Source organism: Rhipicephalus microplus, chromosome 1 (genome assembly GCF_043290135.1).
Source record: "Rhipicephalus microplus isolate Deutch F79 chromosome 1, USDA_Rmic, whole genome shotgun sequence".
Taxonomy (NCBI): domain Eukaryota; kingdom Metazoa; phylum Arthropoda; class Arachnida; order Ixodida; family Ixodidae; genus Rhipicephalus; species Rhipicephalus microplus.
This window is the reverse complement of record NC_134700.1, coordinates 228,379,191-228,403,343: the sequence shown is the minus strand read 5'-3', so window position 1 is coordinate 228,403,343 and position 24,153 is coordinate 228,379,191. Positions and strand designations below refer to the sequence as shown.

The 24,153-nt window shown below is 45.8% G+C and overlaps 1 protein-coding gene and 1 long non-coding RNA gene across 4 annotated transcripts in view; one reads left to right on the top strand and one right to left on the bottom strand.

Moving 5' to 3' along the window:
• Positions 1–24,153, bottom strand: part of LOC142810692 (uncharacterized) — a 272,930-nt gene that overhangs the window by 176,244 nt on the left and 72,533 nt on the right. For both annotated transcript variants that reach the window (XR_012894670.1, XR_012894669.1), the window contains exon 2: positions 426–466. This is a non-coding gene — a long non-coding RNA (uncharacterized LOC142810692). The remainder of the gene's footprint in view (positions 1–425; positions 467–24,153) is intronic.
• Positions 88–22,529, top strand: LOC119159566 (lysosomal acid glucosylceramidase). 2 transcript variants are annotated; one of them, XM_037412369.2, is made up of 10 exons: positions 88–289; positions 1,028–1,219; positions 1,567–1,731; positions 3,488–3,621; positions 6,012–6,184; positions 15,405–15,648; positions 17,672–17,893; positions 19,541–19,704; positions 20,655–20,801; positions 22,404–22,529. In XM_037412369.2, the coding sequence occupies exons 1-10, from the start codon at positions 235–237 to the stop codon at positions 22,507–22,509; spliced, it is 1,602 nt and encodes a 533-aa protein (XP_037268266.2). In that variant the 5' UTR covers positions 88–234; the 3' UTR covers positions 22,510–22,529. The 2 variants fall into 2 exon arrangements, with proteins under 2 accessions (XP_037268266.2, XP_075747630.1); XM_075891515.1 differs by having other exon boundaries at positions 146–289; positions 386–1,219.

The window sequence follows — 24,153 nt, the reverse complement described above, 5'->3', positions numbered from 1 at the left end:
GCAAGGTACAATCAGATGGGGCATCGTCTTGTTGTTTTCGCTGAACGGATGCTCGACTCAGCCGCCTCTTTCGCTTCTGTGTATAAGTAACCTCTGTCAACACCTTTTCGAGCTATCATTGCACGCGTGTCACTTCTACAGTGCGTCTGATAAGAAAGGAAACCGTTAAAACGAAGCTTTGCAATGTGAATCTCGTGTTAGGGTGTTCAAGACTGCTTTTGAAAGTAGAGCGTCATGAAGAGGCATTTTTCGTTCACTGCCACAGCTGCATTTGTGGCCTTTATATCAGGTGAGTATAATACTCTTCAGGTTATACTCTGGTTATATTCAAGAGTTGTTTAGAGTGGTGAACCAGATATACCTACATTAGTGACTGCTATTGCAGGCAGGAAGGTATAGAACAGCTGTATCTTGCCGGTACTTACCTACGAAGCAGAAACCTGGAAGCTTACGAAGAGGGTTCCACCTGCATGGAGGATGACGCAGCGAGCAATTGAAAAGAAAGTGATGGGTGTAACCTTAAGAGACAAGAAGAGAGCAGAGTGGGTCAGAGAACAAACTGGGGTTAAGAATATCATAGTTCAAAACAAGAACAAAGGGACATAGGACAGCACGTAGCACGTAGGCAGGATAACCGCTGGTCATTAAGTGTAACCGACCGGATTCCCAGAGAAGGCAAATGCACGAAGTGGAAACAGAAAGTTAGGTGAGCAAATGAGATTTAAAAATTTGCAAATATAACAAGGCAGAAGAAAGCACAAGACCGGGCTGATTAGCGGATTATGCGCGAGGCCTTTGCCATGCAGTGAGCGTAGTCAGGCTGATGATGATGATTGCAGTACAGACCTTGGGTCAGCCACTCAACTTAGGCCACGCATCATTCCCTCGGGGTCACCAGTCTTACGTTAAGTACAATCATTCTTTTTCATAAGCAGAACAGTACACTTTGCTGCATTACCCACTTTTCTGGGAACACTGATAGATTGAACAGCGCAAATGCACAGTTATTACGCATTCCTCCTCATAGCTGCCGCAGCTGAATGTCAGCCGAGAGACTATGGCCAGGGCAGCTTCGTGTGTGTATGCAATGTGACGTACTGCGACTACATCGGTGATATCGGACCATTGCACAGCAGATCAGCAGTTGCATTTGAAAGCACGAAAACCGGCCTAAGGTTCGCCAAGACTGCCATACTTCTTGGCAGGGCACCGGACGAAGGTCAGTCTCAACTCATTACACACTATTTGCTCCTTTAAAGTGCATGCTTATGTTCTGGCGAAAAATGTCTCTAACGCGAATTCAAGTACTATCTTTTCACGGTCGTATTTATTATGAAGATGCTAATACGGATGTTAAGGTAGAAGTGATATCTACTTACTGCCGTACTGAATATGTATATGCTATTAGGGATGTTAAGGCAGTCAATGGCATGCAAATTTTATATCTTCTTGACGAGGAAACGAAAAGAGCCCTTGCCACTTATCAAGTCGATTCTTTGCGGAGAGACATTTCACATTCTGGCGTAATAGACATCGTAATTTATCCGGTGCACAATTGCTCCACAGACAACCAGAACAACTCCTCTCTCCTGCTTCTGATCGACTCGTCAAAGGAATACCAGAAAGTTCTTGGGTTTGGAGGAGCGTTCACCGATGCCACAGGGATAAATGTGAAATCTCTTCCGACCAACATGCAAGAAGATATTTTGAAGTCCTACTACACAAAAGAAGGTAACATCAACTACACTTATATTTAGTGCACTATGTAAGCGGAATAACAGAAATGGTCTTGCTCGCAAGAGATTATTTTGCACGTAATATTATGCCCTTTTGTTGCCCGACACAATCCCTGCGGTGTTATGAGGCAGTGTAACTATATCACATCATGACATCGTGGTTTGTCTATTCATGATATGTGTCTTGTATCCAGCGGCTGTAGTTCCAGCGCGTAAGGCGCCTTTAATCCTTATTAATTATTGACACACCCTTCTCATGCACGTGAAAGATACAAAGGCGGGAATAGAGCAACGCGCCGAATTTGTTGAAAGCTATTTAACTCCTCAGACGCTTCAATGCCTATCTGAAACATTACCGGCCTGACAGGAAAACAACATCTAGTACTCGGCTACCACGTGTCATTGTAATCAACACCGCTATAGCAGAAGTTTCGAGAAATGCGTTTAGAATACTAAAAAAAAACTGTGACATTCGATAAATCTTCGATTCTTTTACGTTTACTTCTGTAGCAACAGGCATCTTAACATGGCTAACGCATCACTTTAGACGGTAATTAGAAACGGTAGATAAATGAAATGTTTTTTTAGTAAAATAGGTGATTATGTTAATTATGACAACTGAAATTCTTCATGCGCAAAACCAATCACAGCTTTGGGGTGTAGAAAAAGCGGGCGCTTGTAATTGTTAGGGAGTTTTCTAAGAGAGGTCCCAAAAGTTCGGGGCCCCAAATAAATAGGGTGGAGGCTGCTGCGCATGGGTTGGGTACTCTAGTTCTCTAATTCAGCGAGGGAGCCTCAAGCCTGCCCCACAAGCTTTGCGTCAGACAAACGTGGCGGCCCTCGGTCAGTATGGAGAGACTGAGAATTGGGCGAGTGTCCAGAGCACCGCGGTCCCTATTCTAAAACTCTTCACTCCTGCTTGACCCGAATCATGCATACGCAAAGGGCTTTGGAACCCTAAACGTTTGGGCTCCTATTCGAAAACTCCCTATTGTGACGTAATAAATTCAAAAAAAATTCAACGCCGAAACCGAAGGTGAAGCACGGATGGACGCAACAAGCAGACTACTACAATGATGTCACCGATCAAGACAACAATTTTAGAGGCGTAGTTCTTTGGCGTTCATTCGCGTGTGTGTGACATGCTTGCTATAGTTACAAGCGTAGTCTGACCCTCTCCCCTCCCTCCGGCAATGAAGTCTAATATTTGTTGGAGTTCCACTTCCCAAAACCACGATATAATTATGAAGGGCGACGCAGTAGAAGGCTTTGAAAATTTCGAGCACCTGAGGCTATTTAACATGCACCTGAATCTAAGCATGCACAACAAAGTTGGTTCATTGCTGATATAACGACGCTCAATTATTCTGGGCGTTCCTGAAGCAAATAGCTGTTGCGCTCGTCCATCGGCTGCTTTTTCAAAACATTAAAGCTGCAAATGGTTCTTCGCATGAACGACTTAAACTTTATCATTCGACATAATCACCTAACTCCCATAAATAAGTAGTTAATTTGACATTCTTAATTACTGTACCATATGATGTTCTTAGCCATCCTAATGTGCCTGCGGCTACAGAAGAACTTATTGTTAAGTCATCAAAGAAATATCGCATATCTCTAGTTTTTGAGGATTTTGGACACATTTCTTGACACGTGGTAAGCAGCCAGTGTGAGATCAATCCTACAATAAAAAATGACATAAGTCACCAGGGACACATTTCCACACTACTAAACACGGTGCCTCCTTGCAGGAATTGACTACAACATCGGAAGGATTCCAATGTCCAGCTGCGACTTTTCTACACGAAAATACACGTATGATGACTCCCCTGGCGACTTCGAGCTGACCAATTTCACACTCGCTCCTGAAGATTTCGACCTCAAGGTATAGCAGTCCTTCTTAATGAATAATACGATATCTAGCTGTGTAATCTGCATCTTCCTTTGTTTAAAATGCGTAGCATTTCTTGGCGAACTTCGGCGACTTGGATCTATCTATCTATCTATCTATCTATCTATCTATCTATCTATCTATCTATCTATCTATCTATCTATCTATCTATCTATCTATCCGCCTACGACTTTTAGCTCTCCTGGCCGTTTTCATAATGGTATTGATACCAAACTTGGTATGGCATAACATGACTGTATGAAAAACATATTTGACTAGTCATAACATGTAAATCATGACATGTATGTCATGAATGTCATGATTTACATTTTATGGTCCCGCAGCTCTTGCGCTGGTTTCGTACACATGGGGTGTTGCAAAACTGGTATGGTATGACATGATTGCATGGCGAACACAAGTGACAAACCGTAACATCAGAATCATGACATGTGTGTCATGTAACAACATGACTACATGTCACGCTCATGATGCGCTCGCGGCCGTTTCGCTAGCTTCACTTATATCAAATTTGGTATTACGGGACATGAATAGATGACGAAGATATGATACTGGTGCAAACATGATTACCATGAGATGCGTGTCATATGTAACAACATGACTAGATAAAATGCTCAAGATGCGCTTGCGGCCGTTCCGCTAGCTTCTCATGAACCAAATTCGGTACTACTGGACGTGAATAGATGACGGAGGTATGTGACTGGTGCAAACGTGATAATCATGAGATGCGTGTTATGTAAAAACATGACTACATGCTATGCTCATGATGAGCTCGCGGCCGTTTCGATAGCTTCACATACACCAAATTAGGTACTACGGGACGTGAATGGATGACGAAGGTATGTGACTGGTGCAAACATGATAATCATGAGATGCGTGTGATGTAAAAACATGATTACATGCTACGCTCATGATGACCTCGCGGCCGTTTCGCTAGCTTCACATGTACCAAATTCGGTATTATGTGACGCGAACGGATGACATAGGTATATGACACGTCCAAACAAGATGATCATGACATGCGTGTCATGTAACAACATGACTACGTACCACACTCATAATACGCTCGCGCCCGTTTCGCTACCTTCACATATACCAAAATTTGGTATTACAGCACGTGAATGGATGACGAAGGTATGTGACTGGTGAAAACATGAGAATAATGAGGTGAGTGTCATGTAAGAACATTAATACACGCCAGGCCAGGCGCCGATACCCCCCTAGTAGAGATCAGTGGATCTGCCCACTATCCTTCATTGTGGATCTGCATACCATACACTCGCAGGCACGCACCGCGCTGCGTTGCTTTGACGCATGCGCGTTTTAGCGCACACGGCGTCCCTCCGTCACGCAAAGAATCAGACGCAGTGCTGTCTAAGTAACATCGTCGGCGTAAAATGCAGCACGTCGCATTTTGCGCCGATTGCCACCGGGCCGCGGCGACGGACGCTGGTCACGCCGGTCACGCCTGGCGTCAACTCTATAGAGTGCTCGCGTTTTGCTATCATGGCGTCGCTGCGTCCAGCCTGCGCATGCGTCAACGTTGCGTCGGAGTATATTGGGCCCTTCATGACGCACTCACTGCCATTGCGCTAGCTCCACATGTACCAAACTTGGTATCACAGGAAATGAATAGACGATGAAGGAATGTGACACGTCCAAGCTGATAATCATAATATGCGTTTCATGTAAAACATGACTACATGCTACGCTCATGGCGTTCTCGCGGCCGTTTGACTAGTTCCACATGTACAAAATTTGGTATTACGTGACGTGAATGTACGATGAATGCAAATTACACGTCCAAATATGATAATCATGATATGGATATCGTGTAAAAGATGACTACAGGATACGCTCATAGCACGCTCGCGGCCGTTTCACTAGCTCCATATATAGCAAAGTTGGTATCAGGTGACGTTATTAGATGACGAAGGCAAACGAAACATCAAAACATGGTAATCATGACACGGAAGTCATGTACGGCATAATTTACCTCCGCCTCTTAACGTTGCGCTGATTTTGAAGTGACCTATCACTCCTCCTCATTCGTGCTTCGCATATCATCGATTCCCACTGTACGCGAGGTCTCCCAATTTTTTTTTTGTCTGAAGCAGAAAGAAACTGATTTCAACACTTTATTTTGATGCTAATGCTCCTCAGTCATGTTCTATTTAGCATGATGTTTCTTATGCCCAGCTTTTGGTGTGAAAAACGTGCTTCTCATAATCCAATTTGAAGAAAGAAAAACCACTTGATCTTTTCTCAACGCAATACTCAACAAATCACAAATTAGCATATCAACATACCCTGCACCTTAGCAACATTTTTGTAATTGAACCACCAGTAATTTGTTTAATTCGCAGATCCCGTACATAAAGAAGGCAATGTCTCTGTCAAGCGAGCCCACGTGGTTTTTCGGAAGCTCATGGAGCAGCCCCGCTTGGATGAAGACCAGCAACACGCTTGAAGGCCCAGGATTCCTAATTGGTGAACCGGGTGGACCCTACTACAAGACGTGGGCAAACTATTACGTCAGGTACACTGCTTTCGCATTGACCTCATAAGGGTATTACAAATGGTCTTGCAAGAGCTTTGAAATCGGCGCCTGTGCGCTTACTGAAAGTGACCAGTACGGTCACTGTCAATCAACCATAGCCTTTTGTGGTCGTGACTTGTGGTCGTAGGCACCAGACATTTGACGATGTAATTTTTTTTCGATTGGCGTCCATGGCAGTCATTAGAGACACAGTGCTGTTTTACTGGTGGTATAACAGGTGATACCATTCATGAGATGGTCAAGACCCACAATGAAAGGTGCACGAAAGGACAAACCACTTTTTCTCGTAAGTTGCAAATAGCTCTTCATCATCATCATCATCAGCCTTACTACGTCCACTGCAAGACAAACGTCTCTCCCATGTTCCGCCAGTTAACTCGGTCAAGTTCTTGCTGCTGCCAATTTATACCCGCAAACTTCTTAATCTCATCTATACCCACCTAACCTTCTGTCTCCCCCTAACTCACTTGCCTTCTCTGGGAATCCAGTTAGTTACCCTTAATGACCAGTGGTTATCCTGTCTACGCGCTACATGCCCAGCCCATGTCCATTTCCTCTTCTTGATTTCAACTATGATATCATAAACCCCCGTTTGTTCCCTAATCCACTCTGCTCTCTTCTTGTCTCTTAAGGTTACACCTACCATTTTTCTTTCCATTGCTCGCTGCGTCGTGCTCAATTTAAGCTGAACCCTCTTTGTAAGTCTCCAGGTTGCTGCTCCGTAGCTAAGTACCGGCAAGATACAGCTGTTATATACCTTACTCTTGAGGGATAGTGGCAATCTACCTGTCATAATTTGAGAGTGCTTGCAAAATGTGCTCCAAACCATTCTTATTCTTTTAGTTACTTCAATCTCGTGGTTCGGCTCCGCGGTTATTACCTGCCCAAAGTAGACAGCCTTTTACAAATTGAAGTGCACTATTATCTATCTCGAAGCGCTGCTCTCTTCCGAGGTTGTTGTACATTACTTTCATTTTCTGCAGATTAAATTTAAGACCCACCTTTATGCTCTCCTTGTCTTACTCCGTAATCATGAGTTGCGATTCGCCCCCTGAGTTACTCAGCAATGCAATGTTATCGGCGGAGCGCAGGTTACTAAGTTCCATTAACTCTTATCCGCAACTGTTCCCATTCTAGGCTTCTGAAAACCTCCTGTAAGCACGCGGTAAATAGCACTGGGGAGATTGTATCCCCCTGCCTTACACCCATCTTGATTGGTATTCTGTTGCTTTCTTTGTGAAGCACAATGGCAACAGTTGATCCTGTGTAGATTTCTTTCAGGATGTTTATCCTGATCAGAAATGTGAGATCACCTTACAAAAATGGTGAAATAGCACAATATATTGCAGAAACTGTGGAATATGCCTCATCGCAGGGTCACAACATCGTATTCCAATGGATACCCAGCCACATTGGAATAAAGGGAAGCGAAGAGGCTGATAGCCTCGCGAAGAGAGCATTGAAGGAAGGACGGGATTGCGCAATCCCTATGTCTGGGGCGGATATTCGACATTTTATATCGCAAGGAGCTAACCATTGTTCGATGGAGAAGTGGTTTGAGAGCCCTAAATCAAAGGAAACGGTACTTTATGAAGTTGATCCACACAGAAAATTTTCCATAGCTACAGACCTCCCACGACACCTAGAGACATTTATCCACCGTCTTCGATTGGAAGTAGCATACACAAACAGCTTCCTGCACAAGATACATCGATCCAACTCACCGGAATGCCATTGTGGTCATGCAGAAGAAAATGTTCGCCATATTCTTTTAGAGTGCGCTAAATACGCGAATGAAAGAGAAAAATTAAAGAACAAATTAGCAAGTTTGGACAGACGGCCCCTCACAATAAAGAAACTACTTGGACCATGGCCTGAGATGCATCTCCAGAAAAAGGCAATAATCTTCCTGACAGATTTTTAGTGGAGACCGGACTGGACAAGCGCCTATGATAGACAGCCAGAGATGGGTATATATAAAATGTGGTCATGTATATACTGACAGTAGAATAGTAAGATGTGCGTGTAAATAGTTTATGACTGTGTGAACTGCGCGAAGAAAACTGTGTATTGGCATGATATTTCAACTGGTTTCAGTGTGCTATTATGTTTTTTTCCGTATTGTTAATTTTTGGGTACCGTTCTGTATTATTATTTTATTTTTCGCTGCAGAACTTTGTGATATGGAGTAGCCGAGGCAATAGGCACCTCAACCTCTCCACAGCAAAACAGTTAAAACAGAACAGAACAGAACAGGATGTTTATATATTGCCACCTACTTCTAGTAGTGGGTCGTATGCCAAGGTGAAGGCTCACACCACAGAGAAGAAAGAAGTGCACGTGGTCCCGGGACACTGTGGCATACGGTTGAATGAAATAGCCGATTCACTATCTCGAGCCACACTTGATGGCCCTGTGATCTCGGTACTACCAGAATCGGAACACATAGTGTCGATCAGATATAGAAAATGGGCTATTTATACGGATATTATGGAAAATATTACTAAATATACGGACTATCAGCACCTAACATACCCCTGGAAACCTCAGTGGAGTCAATCTAAAAAGTTAGAAGTTATTTTAACCAAATTTCGATGTCGTGTCCCTCCATTAAACTTTTACTTGCACAGAGCTGGTCTGGCGATATCCCCCCTGTGTCCATTCTGTGAAGAAACGGAAACAATAGAGCATTACTTTATAACATGTAAAAACTATTCATTAATTAGGAAAAGACTTTTAATTGTTCCGTTTCAAGCAGTAGGTTTAAATTTAACTGCAGATAATGTTCTAAGTTTCGGTGCCTTTAGCTTGGGACATTGCCACAGGAGCGTATTCGATGCTGTATGCAATTTCATTCGAGAATCAAAGCGCATGTCATAATAATGCCTGCTTAAATATATTTCTGAAGACACTTGTCTAATTTTGAATGAAATTTGCATATTCATTTGATTGTGACCGGGTGAGATAAGCTCGATTGTCTGGTCTACTCAAAATTTCTGTCTTCCACTGTAGTATTACCTCACCTTTTCTCTTCTTGATTCAATCTTCAATTATTTGTTTAGTTTAATATTCCTTTTTAGTTAATTATTATTTTCTATTACATCATTAGTTTTTTCATTAAGGATAAACCTTTTAATATATCTCATATAGGATACTTCTAGATTTCATGGCCAATCCCCCATAGTGGGTATGTGCCAGTGCGAAGGGGCAACAACAACAACAACAACACCCCCGCTCTGGCAAACAAGCCCAACTGACGCGCTTGGTTAGAGCCCTGTTGCTCAGACGTCAATAAACCTTGTCGACACCCCCTGGAGTGACGTGACAATTGGTGGAGGTGCGGGGTAGGCCCCTCAGGAATGTTTCAGACCCCTCCGGGAAGCGGCACCACAAGCGTAGTGCGAGTCAACACTCCCGTTCATCGGACAAGCCGCAGGATCAGGGGATTGCCACCCGAAGCTGACCCTACAGTTCACACCAGTATGATGAGCACGTCCGTTCAAACCACTTTAACAGGTACGGAAAACCCCCGGTGACTCGGTACACCCTCGAAAGTCCGCAGGTTCTGACACCGTTTCATGGCACCGAGCTCGAAGACGTCGAGGACTGGTTGGTCGACTTCGAGCGCGTGGCTGCTTTGAACGACTGGAACGACGCGGCCAAACTACGACGTGTGTACTTCTATTTGGAGGATGGAGCACGTACCTGGTACATGAATCACGAGGAACAGAGGACATCGTGGACCGAATTCCGCCGCCGGCTGTTGGATACTTACAAAAGTGCTGATCGCCACGAACGAGCGGAGCGAGCGATCCAGGCCCGCATTCAGATGCCCAATGAAACTGTCATGACCTGTGTGGAAGATATGACGCGCCTGTTCTGACGGGCTGATCAGAGTATGACCGAATAAAAGAAGGTGCGTCACCTGATGCGGAGAGTTAAGGAGGAGCTTTTCGCTGGCCTTGTACGGAGCCCTCCGAACATGGTCGCTGAGTTTTTGTCCGAAGCTGTCACGATGGAAAAGATGCTTCAGCATCGATCCACCCTGTATGAGCGGCAAGGGAACACGTCCACTGCTCAAGTTCTCACGACTATTGGGAGCAACACCGAGTGTCTGCGCGACCTTATCCGCTCCATAGTACGCGAGGAGCTGCAAAAGGCTGCCACACCACCACTACCTACGGTGAGTTCCGTTGCAAGCACCGTCAAGGACGAGCTGCATCATGCCCTTCGTGACCCCGTGAGTCTGAATAATGCCACACCCACCCCGGCTGACTACCACCGTGCGACCTATGCGGAAGCCTTGAAGCGCCCAGCTTCCTCTTCCCCGCTGTTTGTTCAGGCACCTCCTACGGTTTCACTTCAGTCGGCGCAGCCTCTACGGTACTACGAGAACACACGCACGCCCCCACCCATCGTTTACGCCAGCCCTGTGCATCTTGCGGAACAACCAGCACACTACCTTGACGACAGACGTGCTTCGCCTCGGAAATCTGATGTTTGGCGCACTCCTGATCGCCGACCTTTGTGCTTCCACTGTGGTGAAGCGGACCATTTGTACCGCCAGTGTCCATACCGGCGCCTCGGGCTGCGCGGATTTTCAGTATATTCAGCGCCTCCTCGCTATGGCCAGCGACCCCCGGACATTGAGGACTACCTGGCTCAACAGCGCATGCCACCGCCTTCTGGACGGCAGTCGCGCTCACCGTCGCCGAGGCGCTTTTCATCTTCGCCACAGCGCCATGCTGGCGCACGGTCCTCCAGTCCCCGCCGGGAAAACTAACGCAAGCGACCCTTGGAGGCGAGGTCGCTGGCAGTCGACGTGCTGAAGACCTCCGATCGACGCTAACAGTAAAGGGTGTAGATTCGACTGAGCGATATGTGCGGCTTTCTCTGGATATACCGGTGCTGATAGACGGCTATGCAGTAGGTGCTTTAGTTGATACCGGGGCTGACTATTCGATACTAAGCGGGAAAATGACCAGACTACTAAAGAAGGTAATCACGCCCTGGCATGGCTCCGTGATTCGAACGGCTGGTGGCCACACCGTCTCTCCGCTTGGAACCTGCACGAGTAGAGTTCGGGTCTGCGGTTATACTTTTGTAAGAAGTTTTCTTGTGCTCCGTGAATGTTCACGCGACGTTATTCTTGGTGTTGACTTCCTGCAGGAGTATGGAGCTGTCATTGATCTTCAAGAGAATCGCATCACCTTCTCAGCCGACCGAGCAATCGACAAGCAGGACGACCAACAACGTACCCATGTTCTTCGTGTTTCTGCTGAAAGTATAACGCTTCCTCCAAGAGCCAGTGTTATTGTCGACGTCACATGCTGTGGATTGCGAAATGGTGAAGCGATTGCAGAAAGTAATTTTGAACACCTGCTGACTCAAGGTGTTTGTGTGGCTAGGAGTATCATACAGCTACGTGATGGCCGATCTCAACTGTTCGTTACAAATTTCAGCAACGAATACTGACACGTTTTCCGTGGCACTTCGTTAGCGTTTGTAGATGAATTAGGAACCGTTCCCATCTGCTTCTCGTCGGACGCAGTGGAGGCCGCCGATACGTCTCTAAACAATATCGATATTAATTCTAACCTCACACCAGAAAACCAGACAGCACTGCGAAAACTCTTGCTTGAATTCAAGTCATGCTTCGCTGCTTCCTCTAAGGTGCGCCAGACTTCGATCACTAGGCACAGAATCATCACTTACGACGATGCCCGCCCAGTACACCAACAGCCTTACCGTGTGTCAGCGAAGGAACGAGAAGCCATTCGTACGCAAGTTCGAGAAATGCTTGACGACAGCATCATCGAGCCTTCCAACAGTGCGTGGTCCTCTCCGGTCGTCCTAGTCAAGAAGAAAGACGGAACGCTACGTTTTTGCGTCGATTACCGGAAGCTGAACAGCGTGACTAAAAAGGACGTGTACCCGCTGCCACGCATCGACGACTCGTTAGACAGATTACGCCGCGCCCACTAGTTTTCCTCTTTGGATTTAAAAAGCGGGTACTGGCAGATTAAGGTTGACGAGCGAGACCGCGAGAAAACGGCATTTGTGACCCCTGATGGCCTGTATGAATTTCGAGTCCTTCCTTTTGGTTTGTGCTCAGCGCGCACAATCTTCCAGCGAATGATGGACACTGTGCTTACTGGTCTGAAGTGGCAAACTTGTCTCGTATACCTTGATGATGTTGTCGTTTTTTCTGAAACCTTCCAGCAACATCTTCACCGCCTCAGGAGTGTGCTACAGGCTATTCAATCAGCAGATCTTACACTCAAACCGCAGAAGTGTCACTTTGGTTATGAAGAGCTCAAATTCCTTGGCCATGTAGTCAACGCCAAAGGAGTCCGACCCGACCCCGATAAACGACAAAAAAACTGTTCGGCGCTTTCTAGGCTTGTGCGCCTACTATGGACGATTTATTAGAGGGTTTTCGAAGATAGCGGAACCCTTGACTCGCCTTACACGCGACGACACACCGTTTGTATGGGCTACTGAGCAACAGGCTGCTTTTGCCGAGCTACGACAGCGGATGCAGTCAGCCCCTGTTCTTGCGCATTTTGACGATGATGCTGACACAGAGGTGCACACTGATGCCAGTAACATCGGCCTCAGCGCAGTGCTCGTCCAGCATCAACACGGCAAAGAACGAGTCATAGCCTATGCCAGCCGCTCACTGTCCCGTACCGAGGTGAATTACACGACCACAGAGAGTGTCTCGCAGTAGTGTGGGCGATCACCAAGTTTCGCCCGTACCTCTATGGTCGTCCATTTAAAGTGGTGACGGACCACCATGCCCTCTGCCGGTTGGTAAACATTCGTGATCCCTCTGGACGACTGGCCCGATGGAGCTTGCGTCTACAGGAATTTGATGTGACCATCGTATATAAGTCTGGACGGAAGCATGAAGACGCTGATACGCTGTCGCGTGCACCTTTAGTCAATCAAGAAGAAGAGGACGATAACGGTTTCCTGGCTGGGCGCCCTTAGCTCATCTGACTTGAGCAGAGGCCAGCGAGAGGATTAAGAGATTCGACCGCTCATCGACTATCTGGAGGGTCATAGCGCCGTTATACCTCGCCATCTATCTCGCGTCGTGACGTCTTTCTGCCTCCGAGATAATGTCCTGTACAAAAAGAAACGCCCGTTCTACGAGCCGCGCTTACCTCCTCGTCGTTCCGAAGGACATGCGGGACGAAGTTCTCTCCGCGTGTCATGACGAGCTCACATCTGGTCATCTAGGTTACTCGCGAACGCTCGCCAGAGTAAGTGAGGTGTACTACTGGCCCGGACTTTCGGCAAGCGTGAAGCAGTACGTTAAAAGCTGTCGTGAATGCCAGCATCGAAAGTCGCCACCAAGCAAGCCGGCTGGATTACTTCAGCCAATTGATCCACCCCACAAGCTATTTGACCAAGTCGGCATGGACATTCTCGGCCCATTTCCTTTTTCGTCCGACGGCAACAAATGGGTCACTGTTGCAACTGACTATTTGACCCGCTATGCTGAGACACAGGCGATATCACGAGCCACGGCTTCTGAGGTAGCACAGTTTTTCATGTGCCACATTGTTCTGCGCCATGGTGCTCCATCTACAGTGATAACCGACAGAGAAACAGCGTTCACTGCACAGCTTATTGATGAAGTTTTTCGACTAAGTAACACTAGGCATCGAACGACGACTGCTTACCATCCGCAGAGCAACGGCTTAACCGAGCGACTAAATAAGACAGTCACAAACATGATCTCCATGTACATCGACATCGAAACACAAAACATGGGATCGCATTTTGCCTTATGTGACGTTCGCTTATAACACCGCCGTTCAAGAAACAACCCGATTTACACCGTTTCGACTTCTCTACGGCCGCGAAGTTCAGACGATACTGGATGCGATGCTTCTTTGTGAAGACGCCGATCAATTAACAACTGACGCAGAAGAATTTGCAGAGCGTGCCGAGGAAACTCGCCAGCTCGCCCGGCTACACATTGGCCAGCAGCAACATGTCGATGCACGACGTTACAATATGCGTCACAATGACGTATCTTACAGTCCGGGAGACCAAGTTTGGGTTTGGACCCCTGTTCGACGCCGTGGCCTTTCCGAAAAGTTGCTCAGCAGATACTTCGGTCCGTATAAAGTATTACGCCGCGTGAGCGACGTAAACTACGAAGTGGTTCCGGACGCTGCGTCGTCACGATGGGTACAACGAAAACAACCGACCTCTGACATGGTTCACGTGGTGCGCATGAAGCCTTATTTTGCGCGTTTCTAAACGACCACTTTTCCTGTGTTTTTTTTTATTCGTGCTCCGACAATCGCCTCATCATTGGTGAACTTATCGCGTCTAACATTTGATAATTGGTGCACTTTTTCATTGTTTAAACTACTTTGTTTTGGGGTTTTTTTTTCAATAACTTTACAGCATCGGGACGATGCTCTTTTTTTTTGTTGTTGAGGAGGAATATTGCCACCTACTTCTAGTAGTGGGTCGTATGCCAAGGTGAAGGCTCACATCACAGAGAAGAAAGAAGTGCACGTGGGCCCCCGCTCTGGCAAACAAGCCCAACTGACGCGCTTGGTTAGAGCCCTGTTGCTCAGACGTCAATAAACCTTGTCGACACCCCCTGGAGTGACGTGACAATATGCTTCATCGACGCCCTGATTCCACAGTGTCAGCATGACACTGTGGAAATTGTTCTTACATGGTGCCAAAACACAGTGCTTGCGAAGAGAACATGCTTGGCAAGCGAGAAAACGAAAATACCGTGGCGACACCATGAAGTTTCTGCTCCATTAGGCATGACGTCACATTTTGACGGCGCACCTAGTTTCTAATCAGTAAACATAAAGTGAAGTGTCCTCTATACCTCTTTCTTTCTTCCTCCTCCTCACCCTTTCATCACTCCTCATTCTCACAGCGGCAACGCATTCATATAGTTATCATAAATGCCTGTACTCTGTACTATGGGGTTTGCCCAACCCGCCAACTGGTTGTTCAAGTTGACAGATTGCACCTTACGTCCGGCTTTCAGAGCTCCGCTGTTACTCGTACATGCCTCACACTGCCTCCTCGAAAAAGTTTGAACGGTACGTTTCATAGTTCTAAAGTATTTATCATGACCCTGAAATTGATCATGTCCTTGCGCGATTTCCAAGTTATCCCAATTTCGTACAATTTCGTGTTATTCCAGATTCGTGCAGGAGTACGAGCGGCATGGAGTTCCTATCTGGGGTCTGACGACTCAGAACGAACCGACTACCGGCTTCGTACCGGGCTTCCGCTGGCAGACCCTGGGCTTCAGCGCGAAGAGCCAGCGTGACTTCGTGAAACTTGATCTGGGACCTGCGTTGGCCGAAGCTGGTTATGGCGTGGACAAGCTGCAGCTCATGATTCTCGATGACAGTCGCCTAGTCCTTCCTCACTGGGCAAACGTGGTTTGTATTATACCGTCCCGAAACCTCTTACATGTTCATTGCCTGCCGCTGTTTTTACGAACCGCGCGCTGTGCAAGAGCATGAACGAGCTATTCTATATTCGCAGACGAAAAGGCGTGCTACGGGAGGGGGGCACGAAATTCGCTTGTAATATTACAACAACGATGACGACTACTGCAAAAATAACCTCACTCTAGCGCATTTTTTAACATGTAGCAGTCGTGCATGTAGGTTAAGCCATCTTAAGTTAGCTAGTGCTTTGAATTCAGATAAATATATAAACGTAGCAGCCCGTCCTGTATATTTTCGTCCTGTTCACGGAGTACAGCCAGGGATACCACATATTGTTCAGGTCTGCGTAAACTTCATAAAGCTTCATAGCTAAAAGTAAGAGTCCTGATAGAAACATGCAGAAGTTGAATTCTAGCATTCAAATAAATTGACTTCAACTAACCATGCCAGAACAAAAAGAAACTCTGCAACGTTAAAATATGTAGGAAGCATGATCAGGTTGACTCACAGAAGCATGGAACATAAGGGTCACATCAGAGCAACATTTATCAAGAATTATATACTTGCGTGAACTAAATACATATACGCCTGAATTTATACTGGATCCAGACTGGTGGATATAGTAATGATACAAGCTGAATTACAATATACTCACCTCTAAAGCAAAGTAAATAACGTATATATAGCTCCAGCCCCACGCTGACACTTTAAGCACGATAATTCAGATTTGACAAAAGCAAACTTAAGATAATTTCTTGACTTTCTGGTTTGTTTCACTCGGGGGGAGGGGAGGGGTGGTGGTGGTGGTGGTGAAACATTTAATAACCATTAAATGGTTACAGAGAGGTGATTGGGTTGGGGCCTTATTGGCCTCCTACCCTCGCAGCACTAGGTGGCAAATCCTATTCCGGAGCTCCATTGGCAAGCAACGCCGCCCGCGACCGTTGAACCAGAGCCTCTTGGGCCTTCAGGTCTTGACAGCCGAGCAGGGCCGCCTCCCAGTCCTCTCTCGTGGGGTTGGGGATGGGGGGATAGATGGATTAGACTGACACGCCCAAACAATGTGGAAGGTGTCCCACCTCACCACAGAACTGGCACGTGCCATCAAAGGATGAATTGAAATGTTTTAGCACCGCTGGGCACAGTACAGTATTGGTAAACGGTTTTAAAAGGAGGCGCTCGTCAGAGTGATGCAGTCCCTTACAAGGGTCTGGATAGCACCGGTGCTCCTCTTTGTAATTGGTAATATCTTTGAATGCAAGGGCCGTGTTGTCTGATTGGGAGTAGGCTTCCAAAGACAGGGAGATAGCCCGGGAAGAGAGTGCGCGGGCGGCCTGATCGGCCTGTTCGTTACCCCTGAGTCCTTGGTGACCGGGTGCCCAAACCAGATTTCACGGAGTTGGATTAACGTATCGGCAGCTAGGTTCCAGTATGCGCTGAGCAAGCGACGAAGCCCACCCTAGCTGATAGTTCCGACAGGCCCCTCGTGAGTCGGTGATGATATGTTTAGAAGAGGGATAGGTGAGAGCCAGAGCGATGGCAATCTCCTCCGCGTGTGTTGCGCTGTAGGCTTTGAAAGTGAGCCCGTTTACGGTGTTTGTGTTGTGTATGACTGCGGCCGTATACCACCCCCCATGATGCGGGCCTGTAACGTTCACGTAGCACACGTGTTCCTCTTGACCAAAGTGTCGCTGCAACGTTTCCGCGCGCGCCTGGCGGCGACCACTGTGGTTTTCTTTGGACATGTTGCGGGGAAGGGCTAAGACCTGGAGGACGCGTCTCCAAGGTTCTGTCATTAGAAGCAAATCCTGCATATAGCACATGCAGATATCAGCCACAAATGTTTGTCACAAATGTTCCCCACACCTTGCAAGAAACGAGAAGGCAAATTCTACTAAGGGTTTTTTCAAGGAAAGACTGTTTTTTTCTTTTTTGTTTGATTTCCCGATGTGTTGTTGGAGTTTCAGACGGCGAAGCAACTGCAGCAAAATACATCAACTCTACTGCGCAGGTGCTCGGCGACCCCGACGCGGCCAAGTACGTGAGTGGAGTCGCTGTTCACTGGTACACGGACAATATTACCGACCCTCATGTGCTGGATGAGGTGCACGACAGCTTCCCGAACAAATTTATTCTTGGCACCGAAGCGTGCACTGGTTTCAAAAAGCTAGAGGAAAAAGTCCTGCTTGGAAGTTGGGAACGAGCCGAGTTGTACGCCGCAGACATTCTCCAGGTGAGTGAGTTCTCGTAGTGGTAGTCAAATATCAATGATTAATTATAAACTCCCCCCCCCCCCAAAAAAAAAAACAATTGCGAAAATTGTAACCGACGGAAATGGTGATGAACGCTGTGAAATTCTCTCATTTTTCACGAAAGTGAAAGAAAAACATAGGCGGTAGGTGGAAAAACAAACAGTTTAACACGTAAAGTCGTGTCATTGGTTATCATATCGTCCATAAATTGTTTTAAAAAAATAGAAGCTGCAAAATAACGGTCCACAAGTACTTCGAAAATTGGGATTTTATGCCGCATAACGTGCGTTCAGGCTTGAGGTTACCGAGCATAGGCGTGTGCATGGGGGGAGGGGGGCCAGGGGGGGGGAGGGCGTAAAATGAGCTCCATACATTGACATAATAGGGAGGGGTCGCAACGACAAACTCCGCCCCCCCTCTCATATAGAGCATTGCCACTATGGTTGAAGAGGAGGGGAGGAAAGATTAAGCGGAAGGACAGCGAGGTTAGCCAGTTTTTCGACCGGCTGGCAACCCTGTGCTGGGGAAAGGGGGTGAGGGGAATAAAAGATGATAGAAAAAATGTTGCGAAGAGAGAGAGAGAAAACACACAAAAATAGCGACAGAGGAAATACAACATCAAAGAGAATAATACACTAAGTCTGTCTCTGAAGCCAGTTGTCCGCAAAGCGTAGCAAAGCTTTCAAAGCCTTCTGGGCTGAGGATGGGCTCGGCCAATGACCCAGAATCCTTTGTTCCGACAAAGGCCAATCATCTAGTCTATCCAGAGCTGCAGTAAGTTCTTGTCTTGGTCTGTTGAAATGGGTTCGCTCACATAGAAGGTGCACGACGGTTTCTTCGCAGCTGCAGTAAGTGCACGTAGAAGAGCTGGTCATTCCAATGAGATAGGAGTATACGTCTGTTAAGGGCACTCCAAGCCACAGGCGGCAAAGAAGATTCTCCTCAACTCGAGATATTCCACTACGGTCGGAGAATCTAATTCTGTGCTAACGAACTGATGAATCAACTCACTCGGACTCACTCAGACTCAGATCGAGCCGGGAGTCTGAAATTGAGTGAGTCCGGATGAATAGTGTTTTGGTGAGTTTAAGTCCAAGTGAATTCGAGAACTTCCTTACTTTTGTGTATACGCTTGAAACATCTCCGAGTTTTAGCGAGCAGAGTGATGAACAGCTGAAGTACGTAAAGTGCACTTATGGATTTCTTGTATATCAAGTGAGTAAAGCGGTTGCGATTCATCTATCTACGTGTGACCTCGTAAGTTTCCAATGCTATTGATGAAAAAGTTTTCATAGACAAAAAACAATTGTCACATGCTAGTGTCACTCTCACATATATTAAATGTGCTATGAAGTGCAGGATATTATGATAAAAGGTTGCAGCACAAACCACTGAAATGTCAGCATTGTCACTTTTCTGAATGAACCCAAATAAATAACACAGTGCGCGAGTTCTATCGTATATTTACCGCATTAGTCTTTCCCTTCAAGCAGACAAAAAAAAATTGGCCCTCCTCACAATGCGCAGTATTTTCACTTAAGCAAGGTAGAGGTTGATAAACTGCAGTACTGCCTTATTTGATTTAGCAGAAATACTTCGACTTCTTTAACCTCTTACTCCTCCGACAGGATTTCAATCATTGGGTCAGTGGATGGACTGACTGGAACCTAGCCCTTGACACAGACGGTGGTCCCAACTGGGTCAGCAACTTCGTCGACTCGCCTATCATTGTCAATGCATCAGCTCAAGAGTTCTACAAGCAGCCAATGTACTACGCACTTGCCCACTTTAGGTAAGTCTATTTTAACCCGATAGCGTTGAAGAGGTCGCTTCTCGGAAATTACACTGTTGGCGTCGGCGTGGTTGGTTGTGAGCAGAAAATGGCGTTGTCGGTGAGCAAAAGATTGTGAAAAAACGCAAATAAAAACCATGGCTACAATCCCGAACAGATTCCAAGGCTTCTGTATGGCATCCTATGACAAAACCACGAAAGTGTATAAAACTGTTGTGAAAAAAAACATACTATACAAAAGTAACGTAGTTCAAAGAGTCGCATAAACACACGTAAATTTGTGTGGCAAAGTACAAGGTCACATCAGGCGTCACTGCATCTGAGCCGCACAATGAGTGGGTGGTCCAAAGCTTCCCACAAATCATAAAGGGCTTAGCCTTCATTGTGTAGTCAGTGATATCGTCAACAGAGTAGCTATAATGCCTTAGAGACACGCAGTGGAGTTTTTGCTAATTTGCATAATTGTGAATTGTGATGCAGGGGGCACCTCGAAGCAGTAGGCATTCTGGGACAGCTAGAAACTGCAAGAGTTCCTTTTCTCGCGACCCGGTTGAAGCGTCCTCCGGGAAGCGAGTACTGGTATAGTGTACTAGAATATGGGTTCTAGTACACTATAGTACTGGCTAATAAATGAAAAGGTGATACGAATGGGGCCCGGTTACGCTATCGCGTTCTACTCTTGAAGATCATACTCGAGCGTCATCTGTGTTCTTTTGCTGATGAGTTGGAAGAAGGTGAGTCTTGAGAGGTATAATGAATGAACTATTAATCGCTAACTAATCATGAATTAATTAATTAATTAATTAATTAATTAATTAATAATTTATGTCAATGGCTTTCGTAAAAGCAGATCTCAAATACAAATTGAATAGCTGTATTTACAGCCGGGTTCGAGTATTTGCAGTGACATGTCTAGCAGAAGTCTTCCAAGCCATTTCTTCTCTTCGCAGCAAAGCACTTCCGAGGGGCACCGTTAGGATTGACTCGCAACTGCAGCAGCCGGGTCCTGAGCCCGTGACCAACACGAATTCTACTAAGTTGGAATATGCTGCATTTAAAACGCCTGATTCATCACTGGTTGTGATCGTCCTTAACCGGTGGGCACTCATACCACACTTTTCGTCAAGTCATTTGCAGTCCGTGTTGCGTTTGAGTTGTGATATCTCCGAATAGTACTATTGAAACAACAATAGATCAACACAAAGTCGCTAAACAACATACGCAGTTAAATCAATAAAATGCAGATAGACAGAATATTTACCACTCAATTGACGATTGATACTTGATTAAATAAGTATTTTTATTATGAACAAGCTATATTGTATGGAATATTTGTAATTTCAGTATACAGGTAAAACGAGATACTTGTCTCACTTTGATCGCACTGCTGTGCAGAGAAGCTACCAGTAAACTTATCGCCCTCATTTATGAAGATCAAATAACTATATAGTGGATACATAAAATCCGACTCCATTTTTTTGGGGGGAAGGGGGACTCATGGCGCTATTGCGAGAATTGTAGATTAGCTAGTATAGTTCGCTTTGCTGCAATAACTGATATAAATCAAGCCATTACCACCCAGACCAATTTGTGGTCGCAGCCACTGATTACCGATGGAGGCGGAAATGTCGTAGGCCCGTGTGCTCAGATTTGGGTGCACGTTAAAGAACCCCAGGTGGTCGCAATTTCCGGAGTCCTCCACTACGGTGTCTCTCATAATCATATGGTGGTTTTGGGACGTTAAACCCCACAAATCAGTCAATCAATCAGCCACTGGTTATGCTAGAAGTCAGACACAACTGTTGTTGGACTGACAAGCCAAATATTGTTCCCTGCGAGAACTTTCTGGAAATGACTTCAGCTCTGTGATATACAAAATGGTGGTTAACACAATAATTTGTCTCACCTTTCTTCTTTCAGTTACACCCTCTTTTTTTGCTTTATTCATTATGCTTTGCCTCTATAATTGGCCCTGGCTTTGAAGCAACTTTTCATACCTGAATGCACAACGCTAACTGCGCGTATTCTGAAACGTGCGCATAATGAATGAGAACTAACAAACAAGTGTGCTATTACTAGTAATAGTAGTGTAAATGTGAAAAAGAGAAATGGGGACAAAAAGATAGCTTGCCCCGGCAGGGACCGAATCAGTGACCTTCGAATAACACGTCCGTTGCTGAGCTGAGCTAAACAGCACCGATTATCCCTCCTACCGCTTTATTGGGTATGTATGTGTATGCACGCACGTTCGGCCCCTGCCAGCGGCAATTTATCTTTTCGTCTACGGTCTTCTCATTAACATAACAATTGCTGCTAATAACGTCCACTATACCTTCCTTGGCATCACTGTCTGTTAGTTCATGAAAAAACGAGCTTTGAAATTTCTAGTTTCCTGAATTCATGAAGCAATATAAATATAGCTCCGCGCACATGCCTAATCATTGCGAAACGTTGAATTCACACTCAATGACTTGTCTGAAGGAGTCAATTGGTAAAGTTACAAAGCCTTTTGAACCCCAAATTTAGGCATATCCGTAAACTACGTTACCGTCATTTCTATAGTGGCGGAACAGCAACTGTTGCTGTCCCAAGTATAGATAGTACTACAAGAGTACCTTATAAGACCTCCAAGGCCACGGTGATTTCTAAGGCCAGGGTGTCGATACATTATTAATTACTGTTCCTTTCGAATTTTTCAGACTCGATGACAAGGTCACACTGAAGATCAAAGAAGTGTCCGGAACCGGCAGCGTTCAGAAGCTTATCAACGAGCGATCGATAACGACGTTCATATGGCAGCCATAAACCAGTGTTCTTTGTTGTTATATTCTCTTTTCTCATTTATTTTTGCCTTTAGGTACATGTATTTGTCTGTTCATGAGTGATAAACGTCTGTGCCGTTATGAACCACGATAATCACATAAATACTGGGAATCTGCGATAGCTCCAGCCAACATATCAGGGCACTCCCCAAAAGTTTACAGAAGTCCTGTTGGAGAGGGCGCTCGGTGTTCACCGCTGCAGTCCTCCCAAGAAGAGCAATACAAATTCGCATTGCAAAATATGAGTGCCTTTTGTAGATGTTTTTCTTTGCTAAGGATTCTTTCTCCCTATGTTATTAAAGGTCAAGCTCCAATGCCACTTCTTTTTTTCTTTTTCTTAAAAATATCTCGTACATGAGGCGAATAGGCTGGCTACACACGACAGGACTGGGAGGCCAAGCCTTCTTGCCCAGCTGAGGAAATTTGAAAAAAACAAAAAAACAAATCACGGCATATACACGGAGTGAACAACGATGAGTGGCTTGAAGCGTCCGTCCGTCCGTCCGTCCGTCCGCGCGCGCGCGCGCGCGCGCGCGCGCGCGTGTGTGTGTGTGTGTGTGTGTGTGTGTGTGTGTGTGTGTGTGTGTGTGTGTGCGTGTGTGCGTGTGTGCGTGTGTGCGTGTGTGCGTGTGTGCGTGTGTGTGTGTGTGTGTGTGTGTGTGTGTGTGTGTGTGTGTGTGTGTGTGTGTGTGTGTGTGTGTGTGTGTGTGTGTGTGTGTGTGTGTGTGTGTGTGTGTGTGTGTGTGTGTGTGTGTGTGTGTGTGTGTGTGTGTGTGTGTGACATAGAGACCGATGGATGGACGGACGCTTCGCCCCACTGATCATCATTCGCTCCGTGGATATGCTGTATATTTATCATTATAACAGCGCCATCTATCTTCTTTAATAGTCAGCTATACAAAAACTACTAACGCCATCTAACGATAATATTTGCAAGGCCATGTACACACAACGCCATCTAATCAGCAATCTTAAAACTAACTAGAAGTGGCTACTGCAACAAACATACTTTTAAAGAGGAGAGAACGACCCACACCCTACAAGGAGCTTTGCCCTTAAAAGAAACATTCACATGTTCTGCATTATTAGCCTATAGGAAAGCTAGCGTCGGTACATCGGCAAGGTATGATGACGTGGGACCCAATTACTGCTCAAGTTTAAGGGTAGGGACAGAATTTTCATTACATTTTATAGATCTGGCTGAGAGAAATTAAATACCTCAGTTTTGGAACGACAAATAATGATTTGGGATTACAACGCAAGGCTAACGTATACATAGGTTTGCACATTAGCATGTGGTTCATGTACGTACATTACTTGCTGATAGAAACAGCACAATTTAGGGCTAAGTAATTCGCGTCTTTTCATTTTCACCATCTTAGTTCGGGTCATATCGGCTTAATTTGAACTCGACCTCGTAGATCAAAGCCGAAATTATCTGTAGAGACCATATTCGTCGCTATGTGGTGGTTGTTGTCTCGAGCAATTGTGAACATCTTACGTAATACAAGAAAAATCTGTTGTCACGTCTGAATTCATGATTACGCTACGTTCATTAAACAGCATGCGTCCTTCAATGAAGCACGCGGACTATACATACAACCACAACGAAAAAAGCACCGTCGAA

Bases quoted from the DNA above. Each gene is read 5' to 3' on its own strand.
- LOC119159566 (XM_037412369.2), top strand. From the start codon at position 235: ATGAAGAGGCATTTTTCGTTCACTGCCACAGCTGCATTTGTGGCCTTT. The intron at 3,622-6,011 runs GTATAGCAGTCC...TTTAATTCGCAG, and splicing joins CTGAAGATTTCGACCTCAAG to ATCCCGTACATAAAGAAGGC. The intron at 20,802-22,403 runs GTGGGCACTCAT...CGAATTTTTCAG, and splicing joins GTTGTGATCGTCCTTAACCG to ACTCGATGACAAGGTCACAC.